Below are 16,774 nucleotides of genomic sequence, written 5' to 3'. Positions count from 1 at the left end.
ACTAAGGGCTTCTGGCCTTTCAGCAAAGGCCATATATGGAGCTGCTCCAGAAAAAGTGTCTGGCCTGGATGACAACATGACCTGTTTAGGAGGAGAGGAAGCTGTGAACCCAAAAGAATCTGACCCTGTTTCTCCTTCCTGAGCTGTCCAGCAGGGCAGTTCTCTAGCCTGTGCTCTGTCCACTCCCTCTGTTGCCCTGTGCTCTATCCTTGCCTGAGTGCCTTCTACTCACCTAGCTTCCCAGTGATGCAGTGCTGTCGTTTAGGCACCATCTACTCCCCAGTATGCTTAATTGTTCAATGCCTTGGCCTGGCAGCCACTGAACTGCCCTGCATTGTTAGTTCTTCCTCTGTTTCACATGGGCAATCGAAATTCTTATTTATTTTGTGTCCTTGTTAGATTTCTATTGCTGTGATAAAGACTATTTAAAAATGAATTTAAGGAGAAAAGGATTTATTCAGTTTACAATTTGTAAAGCAAATAATTAGGGCAGTAAGTGAAGGCACAAACCTGCGATCAAGAATTGAATCATATACCATGGAGGAGCACTGCCAAGGACCATCTTCATCTTGGAGAGGGATTCTAATAAAAGGATGTCTGGAAGTGGTGAAAAGAGTTGACATATGCCAGTTTAGTCAAATCTCTTTTTAAGAAGGTAGCCATCAGTGAAGAAAAGAACTAGCCAAATAGGCTTGAGGACCTGAATTCAGCTCCCCAGAACCCACATAAAAGCTGAGTGCACCCAGGTGGTGGTTCCTTTAATCCCAGCATTTGAGAGTCAGCGGTAGACATATCTCTGTGAGTTTGAAATCAGCCTGACCTACAGAGCGAGTTCCGGGACAGGGAACCCTGTTTCACAAATCAAATTAAAACAAAACAAAACAAACAAACAAAAAGCTAAGTGTACTAGCCCAAGTACCTGTAATTCCTGAATGTCTATGTGAAACAGGAAGTAGATGGTGGAATGTCCAGAACCTCATGGTCAACTAATCGCTTATGTTTTAACAAGGAGGCACCATGGTAAACAAAAAGGGAAGGTGAGGGCCTCCAAAGGTTATCCTCCGCCTCCACATGCACACTATGGAGGATACTCACTTACACTCAGACACACACACGAAAGAGAGAAAAAAACCAAGAGTATTAACACAACCATCTTCCAAGATGATGGAACCCAGCTCAAGAACATCATATATACTCTTAAGTGTTGACTTTCATCCTAAAACTTTTAGAATCCTCCATGGATTTGTCTTGATGGAGGATCTTGGACTAAAGCTTAAAAGAGGGCCTGGAAAGATAACTCTGCTGTTGCGAGTACTTGCTGCTTTTTCAGAGGACTTAGGTTTGGTTCCCAGGACCCACATGATGACATGTAACTCCAGCTCTGGTGCCCTCTTCTGACCTCCATGGGTGCATGTATTCATGTACACATATACAGACATACATGCCTACACATGAAATAAAAATAATCTTTAAAGCTTAAATGAAACTCTTATATTAACTTTTAGCCACTATTATCTGTTTCTCTGGCTGCTTCTTGTAACAAAACCATAAATTGTAAGAAATAAGTAGTTCTGCCCTTTAAAAATATTTAAATTACTATTTCAAAAGCTAGCAAACAACATTCTTACTAAATACAGTTGAGTTTTCTTAATAGAAACAGTCAACTTATCCTCATGTTAATGTTTCATTTGGCTCTGAAACATTTAGTGCAAAGTAGATTTCTTCCTTACATAATAAAAACACAGACTATCAGAGCTAGAAATGACCTTAGAGAATCGCTTATTCACACCACCACCACCTTCATTTTATTGTTGAGTCAACTACTCAAAGGAGAGGTAATCGGCTCGAAGTTATATGGCTAATTAGTGATAGATTCCTTACCAGGACATAGTTTGAAGTTGAAAAGCCTCACCATACCAATCACTTGTCGTGGAAGTCTCAGGTGTTTTTCAACTATTCATTCTATTACACTCTTAATTTTCACAGCACATTAAGTGGTGCTTCATAATTTCTACAGCAGGACAATTGTTGATACTTTCAAATTAAACAATAGGGCAGTAATGGTTGAGTGGTAAAGTTCCCTTTTGGAGGCTGAAATTTGCAGATGTGAGTACATATGTTTGGCATTTACTATGTGCTTATGTATTATCAATGAGCATTTAAGATTACTGTTTTATCACTGTCTATATACTTCCTAATAAACTTGCATTTTTAATTTGATGCAACTATGGCTTTAATGTAATTTCTGTTTTTGCATCTTTATTATACTTTGCCTGAAAGAATGACCAATTGTTTTGTCATGTTGTATTACATTTGTGAATATAATTCTATGACTCCTTTTTGTTCTTTTAATGGATAATTTTCATTATGGAAACTTATGAGAATTGCTTTCTGCTCTATAATGTGTCATTCGTTGTAGATTAAAGCTTATTTTTCTGTGAATAAGACTTATTCAGTAAAGCACTATTCTTTAAAATGTTTTTTTAAAAAAGAATGACTCAAAGTCTAATTGTGTGTCCAAGCTAAGGATCTGTGCTCTGCTTGATACAGTTTTCCCGGTCTGCATCTCTCTATGTCTGCTTTCTCTCTGGAGACCATATATATATATATATATATATATATATATATATATATATATATATATATATATATATATATATATGCTTGGTATTCTAAGAGATCTCCAAGTGTCAGTTGTCCAGGTTGTTCATTCTTTTTATCCTATTATCTTTATTTTTATCCATTATCTTTTTATCCTCTGAAAGCTCATCTCCTGAAGAACGCAGGTCCAGTACTTTATTTCACATATCAATCCCATCATTTAGTTTTCCTATTGATTGCCTTATGAATCAACAACCTGTGACCTCAAGTCTTTCATTCTTTTTTTTTTTTCCTTGTCAACAGCCTTTATTGCAGGACACTTTCTTTTTCTTTTTTTTTTTTTTATTAACGAGTATTTCTTATATACATTTCAAGTGTTATTCCCTTTCCCGGTTTCCGGACAAACATCACCCTCCCCCCTCCCCTTCCTTATGGGTGTTCCCCTCCCAAACCTCCCCCCATTGCCACCCTCCCCGCATAGTCTAGTTCACTGGGGGTTCAGTCTTAGCAGGACCCAGGGCTTCCCCTTCCACTGGTGCTCTTACTAGGATATTCATTGCTACCTATGGGGACAGAGTCCAGGGTCAGTCCATGTATAGTCTTTAGGTAGTGGCTTAGTCCCTGGAAGCTCTGGTTGCTTGACATTGTTGTACTTTTGGGGTCTCGAGCACCTTCAAGCTCTTCCAGTTCTTTCTCTGATTCCTTCAACGGGGGACCTATTCTCAGTTCAGTGGTTTGCTGCTGGCATTCGCCTCTGTATTTGCTGTATTCTGGCTGTGTCTCTCAGGAGCGATCTACATCCGGCTCCTGTCGGTCTGCACTTCTTTGCTTCATCCATCTTGTCTAATTGGGTGGCTGTATATGTATGGGCCACCTGTGGGCAGGCTATGAATGGGTGTTCCTTCAGTCTCTGTTTTAATCTTTGCCTCTCCCTTCCCTGCCAAGGGTATTCTTTTTCCTCATTTAAAGAAGGAGTGAAGCATTCACATTTTGATCATCCGTCTTGAGTTTCCTTTGTTCTAGGGATCTAGGGTAATTCAAGCATTTGGGCTAATAGCCACTTATCAATGAGTGCATACCATGTATGTCTTTCTGTGAGTGGGTTAGCTCACTCAGGATGATATTTTCCAGTTCCAACCATTTGCCTACGAATTTCATAAACTCGTTGTTTTTGATAGCTGAGTAATATTCCATTGTGTAGATGTACCACATTTTCTGTATCCATTCCTCTGTTGAAGGGCATCTGGGTTCTTTCCAGTTTCTGGCTATTATAAATAAGGCTGCGATGAACATAGTGGAGCACGTGTCTCTTTTATATGTTGAGGCATCTTTTGGGTATATGCCCAAGAGAGGTATGGCTGGATCCTCAGGCAGTTCAATGTCCAATTTTCTGAGGAACCTCCAGACTGATTTCCAGAATGGTTTTACCAGTCTGCAATCCCACCAACAATGGAGGAGTGTTCCTCTTTCTCCACATCCTCGCCAGCATCTGCTGTCACCTGAGTTTTTGATCTGAGCCATTCTCACTGGTGTGAGGTGAAATCTCAGGGTTGTTTTGATTTGCATTTCCCTTATGACTAAAGATGTTGAACATTTCTTTAGGTGTTTCTCAGCCATTCGGCATTCCTCAGCTGTGAATTCTTTGTTTAGCTCTGAACCCCATTTTTTAATAGGGTTATTTGTTTCCCTGCGGTCTAACTTCTTGAGTTCTTTGTATATTTTGGATATAAGGCCTCTATCTGTTGTAGGATTGGTAAAGATCTTTTCCCAATCTGTTGGTTGCCGTTTTGTCCTAACCACCGTGTCCTTTGCCTTACAGAAGCTTTGCAGTTTTATGAGATCCCATTTGTCGATTCTTGATCTTAGAGCATAAGCCATTGGTGTTTTGTTCAGGAAATTTTTTCCAGTGCCCATGTGTTCCAGATGCTTCCCTAGTTTTTCTTCTATTAGTTTGAGTGTGTCTGGTTTGATGTGGAGGTCCTTGATCCACTTGGACTTAAGCTTTGTACAGGGTGATAAGCATGGATCGATCTGCATTCTTCTACATGTTGCCCTCCAGTTGAACCAGCACCATTTGCTGAAAATGCTATCTTTTTTCCATTGGATGGTTTTGGCTCCTTTGTCAAAAATCAAGTGACCATAGGTGTGTGGGTTCATTTCTGGGTCTTCAATTCTATTCCATTGGTCTATCTGTCTGTCTCTGTACCAATACCATGCAGTTTTTATCACTATTACTCTGTAATACTGCTTGAGTTCAGGGATAGTGATTCCCCCTGAAGTCCTCTTATTGTTGAGGATAGCTTTAGCTATCCTGGGTTTTTTGTTATTCCAGATGAATTTGCAAATTGTTCTGTCTAACTCTTTGAAGAATTGGATTGGTATTTTGATGGGGATTGCATTGAATCTGTAGATTGCTTTTGGTAAAATGGCCATTTTTACTATATTAATCCTGCCAATCCATGAGCATGGGAGATCTTTCCATCTTCTGAGGTCTTCTTCAATTTCTTTCCTCAGTGTCTTGAAGTTCTTATTGTACAGATCTTTTACTTGCTTGGTTAAAGTCACACCGAGGTACTTTATATTATTTGGGTCTATTATGAAGGGTGTCGTTTCCCTAATTTCTTTCTCAGCTTGTTTCTCTTTTGTATAGAGGAAGGCAACTGATTTATTTGAGTTAATTTTATACCCAGCCACTTTGCTGAAGTTGTTTATCAGCTTTAGTAGTTCTCTGGTGGAACTTTTGGGATCACTTAAATATACTATCATGTCGTCTGCAAATAGTGATATTTTGACCTCTTCTTTTCCGATCTGTATCCCCTTGATCTCCTTTTGTTGTCTGATTGCTCTGGCTAGAACTTCAAGAACTATATTGAATAAGTAGGGAGAGTGTGGGCAGCCTTGTCTAGTCCCTGATTTTAGTGGGATTGCTTCAAGTTTCTCTCCATTTAGTTTAATGTTAGCAACTGGTTTGCTGTATATGGCTTTTCCTATGTTTAGGTATGGGCCTTGAATACCTATTCTTTCCAGGACTTTTATCATGAAGGGGTGTTGAATTTTGTCAAATGCTTTCTCAGCATCTAATGAAATGATCATGTGGTTCTGTTCTTTCAGTTTGTTTATATGATGGATCACGTTGATGGTTTTCCTTATATTAAACCATCCCTGCATGCCTGGGATGAAGCCTACTTGATCATGGTGGATGATTGTTTTGATGTGCTCTTGAATTCGGTTTGCCAGAATTTTATTGAGTATTTTTGCGTCGATATTCATAAGGGAAATTGGTCTGAAGTTCTCTTTCTTTGTTGGGTCTTTGTGTGGTTTAGGTATAAGAGTAATTGTGGCTTCATAGAAGGAATTCGGTAGGGCTCCATCTGTTTCAATTTTGTGGAATAGTTTGGATAATATTGGTATAAGGTCTTCTATGAAGGTTTGATAGAATTCTGCACTAAACCCGTCTGGACCTGGGCTCTTTTTGGTTGGGAGACCTTTAATGACTGCTTCTATTTCCTTAGGAGTTATGGGGTTGTTTAACTGGTTTATCTGTTCCTGATTTAACTTCGATACCTGGTATCTGTCTAGGAAATTGTCCATTTCCTGAAGATTTTCAAGTTTTGTTGAATATAGGTTTTTATAGTAAGATCTGATGATTTTTTGAATTTCCTCTGAATCTGTAGTTATGTCTCCCTTTTCATTTCTGATTTTGTTAATTTGGACGCACTCTCTGTGTCCGCTCGTTAGTCTGGCTAAGGGTTTATCTATCTTGTTGATTTTCTCAAAGAACCAACTTTTGGTTCTGTTGATTCTTTCTATGGTCCTTTTTGTTTCTACTTGGTTGATTTCAGCTCTGAGTTTGATTATTTCCTGCCTTCTACTCCTCCTGGGTGTATTTGCTTCTTTTTGTTCTAGAGCTTTTAGGTGTGCTGTCAAGCTATTGACATATGCTCTTTCCTGTTTCTTTCTGCAGGCACTCAGCGCTATGAGTTTTCCTCTTAGCACAGCTTTCATTGTGTCCCATAAGTTTGGGTATGTTGTACCTTCATTTTCATTAAATTCTAAAAAGTTTTTAATTTCTTTCTTTATTTCTTCCTTGACCAGGTTATCATTGAGTAGAGCATTGTTCAATTTCCACGTATATGTGGGCATTCTTCCCTTATTGTTATTGAAGACCAGTTTTAGGCCATGGTGGTCCGATAGCACGCATGGGATTATTTCTATCTTTCCGTACCTGTTGAGGCCCGTCTTTTGACCAATTATATGGTCAATTTTGGAGAAAGTACCATGAGGAGCTGAGAAGAAGGTATATCCTTTTGCTTTAGGATAGAATGTTCTATAAATATCCGTTAAGTCCATTTGGCTCATGACTTCTCTTAGTCTGTCTACATCTCTGTTTAATTTCTGTTTCCATGATCTGTCCATTGATGAGAGTGGGGTGTTGAAATCTCCCACTATTATTGTGTGAGGTGCAATGTGTGTTTTGAGCTTTAGTAAGGTTTCTTTTACATATGTAGGTGCCCTTGTATTTGGGGCATAGATATTTAGGATTGAGACTTCATCTTGGTGGATTTTTCCTTTGATGAATATGAAGTGTCCTTCCTTATCTTTTTTGATGACTTTTAGTTGAAAATTGATTTATTTGACATTAGAATGGCTACTCCAGCTTGCTTCTTCTGACCATTTGCTTGGAAAATTGTTTTCCAGCCTTTCACTCTGAGGTAATGTCTCTCTTTGTCTCTGAGGTGTGTTTCCTGTAGGCAGCAGAATGCAGGGTCCTCGTTGCGTATCCAGTTTGTTAATCTATGTCTTTTTATTGGGGAGTTGAGGCCATTGATGTTGAGAGATATTAAGGAATAGTGATTATTGCTTCCCGTTATATTCATATTTGGAAGTGAGGTTATGATTGTGTGCTTTCATTCTCTTTGTTTTGTTGCCAAGATGATTAGTTTCTTGCTTCTAGGGTATAGCTTGCCTCCTTATGTTGGGCTTTACCCTTTATTATCCTTTGTAGTGCTGGATTTGTAGAAAGATATTGTGTAAATTTGGTTTTGTCATGGAATATCTTGGTTTCTCCATCTATGTTAATTGAGAGTTTTGCATGATACAGTAACCTGGGCTGGCATTTGTGTTCTCTTAGGGTCTGTATGACATCTGTCCAGGATCTTCTGGCCTTCATAGTTTCTGGCGAAAAGTCTGGTGTGATTCTGATAGGTCTCCCTTTATATGTTACTTGACCTTTTTCCCTTACTGCTTTTAATATTCTTTCTTTATTTTGTGCGTTTGGTGTTTTGACAATTATGTGACGGGAGGTGTTTCTTTTCTGGTCCAATCTATTTGGAGTTCTGTAGGCTTCTTGTATGCCTATGGGTATCTCTTTTTTTAGGTTAGGGAAGTTTTCTTCTATGATTTTGTTGAAGATATTTACTGGTCCTTTGAGCTGGGAGTCTTCACTCTCTTCTATACCTATTATCCTTAGGTTTGATCTTCTCATTGAGTCCTGGATTTCCTGTATGTTTTGCACCAGTAGCTTTTTCCGCTTTACATTATCTTTGACAGTTGAGTCAATGATTTCTATGGAATCTTCTGCTCCCGAGATTCTCTCTTCCATCTCTTGAATTCTGTTGGTGAAGCTTGTATCTACAGCTCCTTGTCTTTTCTTTTGATTTTCTATGTCCAGGGTTGTTTCCATGTGTTCTTTCTTGATTGCTTCTATTTCCATTTTTAATTCCTTCAACTGTTTGATTGTGTTTTCCTGGAATTCTTTCAGGGATTTTTGCGATTCCTCTCTGTAGGCTTCTACTTGTTCTCTAAGGGAGTTCTTTATGTCTTTCTTGAAGTCCTCCAGCATCATGATCAAATATGATTTTGAAACTAGGTCTTGCTTTTCTGGTGTGTTTGGATATGCCGTGTTTGCTTTGGTGGGAGAATTGGGCTCCGATGATGCCATGTAGTCTTGGTTTCTGTTGCTTGGGTTCCTGTGCTTGCCTCTCGCCATCAGATTATCTCTAGTGTTACTTTGTTCTGCTATTTCTGACTGTGGCTAGACTGTCCTATAACCTGTGTGTCAGGAGTGCTGTAGACCTGTTTTCCTGTTTTCTTTCAGCCAGTTATGGGGACAGAGTGTTCTGCTTTCGGGCGTGTAGTTTTTCCTCTCTACAGGTCTTCAGCTGTTCCTGTGGGCCTGTGTCTTGAGTTCACCAGGCAGGTTTCTTGCAGGGGAAAAATTGGTCCTACCTGTGGTTCCAAGGCTCAAGTTTGCTCGTGGGGTACTGCCTAAGTCCTCTCTGCTGTGGCAGCAACCGGGAAAATCTGTGCCGCTCCTTCCGGGAGCCTCCGTGCACCAGGGTTTCAGATGACGTTTGGTGTTTTCCTCTGGCGCCTGGATGTGCACAGAGTGCAGTCTCTTCTGGTTTCCCAGGCGTGTCCGCCTCTCTGAAGGTTCAGCTCTCCCTCCCACGGGATTTGGGTGCAGAGAACTGTTTATCCGGTCTGTTTCCTTCAGGTTCCGGCAGTGTCTCAGGCGCAGGGGTCCTGCCGCTCCCGGGCCCTCCCCTACGGGAACCCAGAGGCCTTATACAGTTGCCTCTTGGGCCAGGGATGTGGGCAGGGGTGGGCAGTGTTGGTGGTCTCCTCTGCTCTGCAGCCTCAGGAGTGCCCACCTGATCAGGCGGTGAGGTCTCTCTCCCACGGGGTTTGGGAGCAGAGAGCTGCTGCGGTCCGGGATCCGCCGGTGTGGGACTTCCGGTAAACACAGGAAGTGCCCGGCCTTAGAGGAATTTTGCCTCTGTGTGTCCTGAGTTCACCAGGCAGGTTTCTTGCAGGGGAAAAGTTGGTCCTACCTGCAGTTCCAAGGCTCAAGTTTGCTCGTGGGGTACTGCCTAAGTCAAGTCTTTCATTCTTAGGAGACAACAAGCATACAGTTTTTCTTAGCATTGCAAAAGAATTATAAGCTCTATCTACCTTTGTTAAGAACAGATGATAAGGTAATTGGGTGGGACCCTCATTGTGCTTTATAAAAGTAAAGAGACCAGAGATATGTTTGGTGGAAGCCCATGCTGGGGTATCCTTTCCCCATGAGGAACCAGCCATGTAATGGTACGGTATAAAATAGTTTATTCAGGATATAGGGAGAGAAGTTGAGAGCAGAGAGAGAAAGAGAGAGAGAGAAAGAGAGAGAGGAAGGAGGAGGAGGAAGAGGAAGAGGAAGAAGGAAGGAGGAGGAGAAGGAGGATGAGCATGAGGAGGAGGAGGAGGAGGAGGAAGAGGAGGAGGATGGCCATGAGCAAGTGGAAAGAGATGGGGAGGGGAATGGGGAGAGAGGGTAAGGAGCAGAGCAAGAGCAATAGGAGCAAGAGAGAGAGGAGGTGACAAGCAGCCCCTTTTATAGTGAGTCAGACATACCTGACTATTGCCAGGTAACTGTGGGGCAGAGCCTAGACTAAATGCCAATGACCCTGCCCTGGGCTATCAAGAATCTATCTGCTCTTGTAAGCACACACACACACACATACACACACACACACACACACACACACACACACACACACACACACACAAATTAGCTGGATGGGATCTTCTGTGATCACCATGCCCTAAATTTCTTTATCTCCTTCCTTAGTAATTTTCTGACAAGTTGGCTCACAGCTCAACTGCTTTTGTTCCTTTAGGTTTGTGAAGCCCCTCATACAATTCGTATTTCATCCTTATTTTTCCATAGTTGAGAAATTATGTATTTTCAATCTCTTTCTCATAGCCCTAAGGGTTGTTCTGAAGGTCCCAATGTTTACCATTTTGCTGTGACATAGCCAAACCCTAGAGTTCTGGGCTAGTGGTATTAATAATTATCATCTATTCATTAATGTTAACCTGCTGTGTCCCTGTATTGTTTCTTATATGTTTGTTTTCTGAGTTGACTATTTGGCAGTGAACAACCAATTGGTGTGTTCTCCCACTCCCAGCTTTCCTCAGTTACATACATTGCTTTGTGTAGGGTTGAGGCTTCATGGTCCTGTCCCTGCCCTGTTTGCCTCACTCTGGTTTAATATACCATCGGGACCACCTAGAAAAGCAACAACCACATTGGTTGGGTCCTCTCACTTCAACCAATAATCAAAAACATGCTCCCAAACACTTGCCTACAGACTAAGCTGATGGAGACATTTTCTTAATTAAGGTTCTGCTTCCCAGATAACTATAGCTTGTTTCAAGTAGACAAAGGGGAAAAAAATACCTAATCAGAACAAATCCAATAAAATATCCAACCAAAACATGGACAACAAAATTATAAACACTGATGCCAGTCTATCCATAGCCATAATAACCTTAAACACATATAAACTTAATTCAGAAATAAAGATGCAAAGCAGCTAAGTAAACTAAAAATCAGAGTTAAATTACCTTTTTCCTTGAGAAATGACACTTGTCTGTGAAAGACTGCCACAGAGTATGAGCCAATCTAGTGCACGAGCAAAAGGAAAAAGCATAGCTATTGCGATATATGATAAAAATAGGCATACAATAAAATGTCATAAGAGATAAAGAAGGCCACACCATTAATAAATTGAATATTTCATCATTATTATGCAAGGATTATAAACATATGTTCACCAATAATTAAACCTCCCAAATTTATAAAAACACATGATGGACATGAAAAGTCACATGGATCCTGATATAATTTTTGTGGTGGCTTTAATATTCTTTTCTCACACTTCTTTTAAAATATATTCATTATTATTACTGTGTATGTGTGTGCATGATGAGTGGAGGTAGGGATTGGACATTGTTTATGTAGAATTCATTGACCACTTGAGAAGTCAGTTCTTTCTTTCACCTTTTACTTTGGTTCTATTGACCAAACTCGTTTCCAGGTTTATGTAGCAAACACATTTGACTTCTGAACCATCTTAAGCCCTTTCTCATTTTAGACAGGTCAAACAAGCTCTTTCTTAAAAATATATAGTAAAACTATGACATAATCAAGTATACTAAACTAACATCCTCAGAATATTTCATTCAACTAATATGAAACACACAATCTCAGCAAGCCATGGAACGTGGATGGAAGTCATTTGCACTCGTAGATTCATTTGTCCTGTGCCTTATGCTGGGGTTAAACCTACATTGGAAAGGCAGTGGCATCCACCAGCAATGTCTTCACATTAGTAGAGTCCCTTCTATGTGCATCAGGACTTAGGTAAGCCTTCTCTTTGCAGTCTCTGAAAACTCTCCTACCTTCACAATATTCCTCAGATTGTGTCCACCAAAGTGACTTGATATTTGAGCTAAGAGTTTGCTGCTATGCATGCTAGGGCATACAGAGATACTGTAAAGATACAGCAGTCATCACACTTTGAAGATGTCCCATGTACTAATCACCTTGTTGAAGGGATATACATGTGGGCATCAAATTACCTATTTTGGCTTCATAGTTTTCAGATTCTACACAATTGTAGAATAGGTGATTTAGAGGTTGAGCCACTTGCTGACATTAGGCACAGAGCTCTCATATTTCAAGATTATTCTCAATTGATGAAGTCTGCTTCAGATCAGCTAACACACACACACACACACACACACACACACACACACACACACAGTTCATTTTAAACCTGCTTTATGGTTCAGTGACTGAGCTCTTCTAAGCCTGCCACTACTAGTGTTCTCTTCCCTTTTCTCCTTGCTAAACACTAAATCTGCCTTCAACATAGTTATCCAGGAACCTTCTCCTTGCTCCATAGCCTAAATCTGTCCTCAACTTATTTGTGTTTCTAATCTCCTATCTGCTACCCCAGGCCCAATCAGGGAAGCAGTCAATGGACACTCTTCCCAAGATCTCATATGTCTTATGGATCTCTCTCCCTCCCTTTCCTCCCCCCTCATCTTCTGATGGAACTTGAAAGTCCCATTGTCTTTATTGATCAATCAAGAACAAATTGGAGAACAGAGCCTTCAGTGTTCACATGCAGATTCCCAATCAAAGCATCAGAAACACCCCCTACAGAGATGTCCTGAGCTTGGTATATTTCTACTGACAGTATTCCTGTTCTTTCTCTGCCCTTTTCAGATGCCCTGCACTGATCTTTAACATTTCCAAAGATGTTTCTTTCTCTCTTTGTAATAGAGTCTATTTTTTCCTTCACTTGTTCTGTCTTTTCATCAAGTTACATAAAGGCAATTTCTAGTCTACCATGTCACCCAAAATTTCAAATATTAAATATCAGTCTCCCACAAGTGCCCTTGCAGAAATATAGATTATGAATTTTGTATTGAAAGTGATTGGGACAAGAAAATTTTCAGATTCATTTGGGTTTTCTAATATTTACACATCATTAAGAAACCTTTATTGTGGGACTGAAGTCTAATGTATTCATTTCTATTGTAAAAATACATTGAAGTATGGATATTTTTCATATATACCTTATACGCATAGCCTAATGTAACTTTATAACACTTTTAACACATATAAATCTGTCACAGGAGGTAATGATTCAAACTTGCCAATGATACTTGCCTATTGACAATCAAAATGTTTTGACATGCTTTTACTATTAGACATGCCTAGCCTAGAGTAAAAGTCATCTCCTGAAGATGGAAAATCTGTAGTTGTTGTCTCCACTAAGAACTCTGACAAATTTTAAGTTGTAAAAATTGAGGAGTACCTTCTTTATCCTTTGAAGTGAGTATGGATCTATTTGTTAATATATTTGGAGAAGGGAAATAACTCTCTTCAGGGTATAGAACATAATCAAATATTTAATGGGAGAGAGAGCAAAGAGTAGACATGATGTTGTTCAAGGATGTAAAAGTATACGTCATAGCTCCAAGTCCTCACTCTATACCTTGCATGCTCTACTAACTTACACCAATTTATTTACTTATAATAATTTACTTTCTTTGCCTACACTATTTTCTTGTGCCTGTGATAATAAAATATTGCAAATTATTTATCTTAAGCAATAGGAATTCCCTCATTTCCAGAGGCAGAAATCTGAAATAAGTTTTCTTGGGTTGAATTTGTTGTTGGCAGTGCTATGAACATCTAACTGAATAGATTTCTTCTTCATTTCATTATTCTCCTTCAATGTCCAGAGCATTTCTTGGCAGTGGCTTCAATCACTCCAATGTCTACCTATATGGTCACATTGGCTTCTTCTCTTTCTCTGTATATCTGTCTCATCTCCATTTACCACCTGTTTATATTACATGTGATTTCATCCACGTATAGTGACATATGCTGTAATCTCAGCATTCAGGAAGTGGTGGTAGAAGGTTCAGGAGTTCAAGCCACTCTTCAATGCATTGCACATTTGAGGATAGTTTCAGTTGTAAGAGATTGCCTTGGAGATAGAAAGGAAGAAAGATATGAAGGAATTAAGGAGAGAAGGAAGGCAAGAGAAGAAAGAAAGGAAAAAGGAGAAGACCTGTACCTGCAAATATAGTCTGTACCCATTCATGTATAACATCCTGACCGCTAATCCTCAAATTTTTGCTGATGATACATAAGAAAAAAATTCAGATTCTAGAAACTAGACATATGTTTAGAGGAAATAATTATTCAGTAAATTATAATAAGTATATACTACTACCTACATGGATAGTAGAGGCTATATAGTAAGATAGTCATATCAGTGGGTTTCATATGCATATATTTTACCAACCAAATAGTAAAAGTCATTAAATAAGACAAAACCATACCTCTACAAAGCATGTACAGACTGTTTTCTTATTATTTCTTCAACTACTTTCATAGAATTTACACTGTACTGGTCATTATATAAAATATGGAAATTATTTGAAGTCAGGTACAGATAGCACTGGTCTATATGAAAATATTGTACTGTTTTACATTAGAGATGATCATACATATATTTGATATTTGCAGAGAAGTCTGAACAAACTCCCAAGGAAATCCTCAAAGACAGCTGTAGTGTGTGGAACTTTTATAAACATCATCTAGTATGTAACAAAGCACTCAGAAAATACGACCATAGGATGATGATATCAATGACGATATCACAATAAGAAATGTAGCAAAGATTATTTGTATGTAAGCAAAATACAAGCCCCCTGGATCATTGATATTTAGTAATCTTATAAGGCTAATGTTATTATTCAAAAGACTGTGTCTCTCCATTGAATGATTATAACCCAGTGGTGCCAACATGTCCTGTACATGCCTTTTTTAGCTTTCTATTTTTTTCTTCATTTGAAATTAAAATCATCTCTGTATTTCTGCCTATCATGAACTCTTTCCAATGTCAAAGCCAAAAATATGATGCAATTATATTGTCGCTTTTGTTCCCTTGTCTACTGCCATATAGGACACAGATCTGATGACCTTCAACATCTCTGTACATCGGTCATGGTGGAGGGAACATGGACCTGGCTGTGTCCGGAGAGTGCTACCACCATCAGCCCATGACATGATGGATGACTACACATATGTCTCAGTCACAGGCTGTGTCGTCGATTTCCAGTACCTAGAGGTCATCCACAGTGCTGTACAAATACTGCTATCTGTAAGTCACACTTTTGTATCATTCTCTGATAGTCTTCTTTGTTGACATCTTGTATCTTCTATCTGGTAGTAGCAAAAGCTTCAGATAAGCACAGAGAAAACATTAACAGCATAAACAGCAACAATTTTGGAGTCATTAATGATACATAGTAGATGGTTACCTAATTTTTCCAGACACATATAGTCATTGTGTTTAGAGTCAGGTAATTACTGTGATTTCCAACTTGATATCCAACCTGTACTACTTTATCACCACCTGAAGTGGTCCATTATCCAATGAACACTCCAAGGTATAAGGGTAATGTAGTCTTCAAGTAGTGGCCTTGAGTTCTAGGGTAAGTATGGAAACCCTTATATCGGCTAGATAATCATAATTCACGTCATTCTCATGCTGTAAATAATCATTCCTTAAAAAAAAAAATAAGTCTTCCCCAGAAACATTTTAACGTTTGGTGTCAGATCGTAGTCCTGTAAAGAAACAGAGGAATTGGATTGATTTTACCACCAAAAGTGTTATGTCCTAGGAATTAAGGTAATTTCCTTCCACAGGACTCCTACTTACATTCTGACCATTGTGTAGAGTGGAATTATTTAATATATGTGATATCAAGTACTACACAGAGTGCTTTATGTTATTTTTGAGAAAGGGTCTTACTACGTTTCTCTGCCTGGAACTCTGAAAGCTAAATCAGGATGGTCTGAACTCAAAGGCCTGTCTGGCTCTGCTTCCCATGTACTGGGATTAAGAGGTGTGTCACCATGCCCAGCTAAATAACAGTATATCATTAAGACCTATTGGGTACCATATATCATCATTTCCACATGGTTTTTATCAATATTTATTTTTTTCCTTTTGGTTCTTCTTTAATCTTTTTCTTCCAGTCTGGTTTAAAATAAAAGAACTGTGGAGCATAGTAGTGCATGCCTTTAGTCTAATCACTCAGGAGGTAGAGGCAGGGGAATCTCTGCCAGTTGAAGGTCAGCCTAGTCAACAAAATGTGTTCCAGGACAGACAGGGCTCTGTTACAAAAAGGAAACCCTCTCTTGAAAAGACTATAAATAGACACATAAATGGATGGATGGATGGATGGATGAATGGATAGGTGGGTAGGTGAGTGGGTGAGTGAGTACAGCGGTGGATGGATATATGGATAAATGGATAGATAGATAATAGAGAGATAGAATTAATCATTTACCACATTCAAAGCTTACGTATAATTTTTTAAATCTAAAACATTTTTCCTAGACATATGTAGAAAAATAAACCACACATAGAAATGTTCACAATAAATTACTTAAGCATATTTTGTGAAAATGGTAGCATGTTCTCTAAAGCTTTACAGTGTAACAGAATGTAGGAACCAAAAGGCCATTTCCATGAAATTGGCAAATAAAGCAACTTGAACCTAAATGCAAAGCAAGGTGAGAATACTTTATAGATGTTGGGCTGCCTATTAAAGTAGGCCCAAAGGAAAGTCTAAATAAATCATGTAACTTGCCACCTAAATGTACTTGTCACTTGTAAATGAATTTCTTAATTTATCTTAGTGACTAGTCAAAGCTGCCAGTATGAATTCATAGCTCTGACTGTATTATTCAGTCCTTAAACAGATTAGCCATCACTCTCCCAAGTTTTTATGGAGTATGCTTCAAAGGCAA

At 39.1% G+C, this 16,774-nt stretch overlaps 1 protein-coding gene across 1 annotated transcript in view; it reads left to right on the top strand.

Annotated features, from left to right (window-relative positions):
* Positions 1–16,774, top strand: part of Nkain3 (Sodium/potassium transporting ATPase interacting 3) — a 679,349-nt gene that overhangs the window by 513,457 nt on the left and 149,118 nt on the right. The window contains 1 exon segment of the mRNA NM_001109540.2: positions 14,919–15,116. Within this exon segment, the coding sequence (NP_001103010.1) occupies positions 14,919–15,116 (198 nt within the window).

This window comes from Rattus norvegicus, chromosome 5, assembly GCF_021556685.1.
Source record: "Rattus norvegicus strain SHRSP/BbbUtx chromosome 5, alternate assembly SHRSP_T2T, whole genome shotgun sequence".
Lineage (NCBI taxonomy): Eukaryota > Metazoa > Chordata > Mammalia > Rodentia > Muridae > Rattus > Rattus norvegicus.
This window is presented reverse-complemented; position numbering and strand designations above follow the sequence as displayed.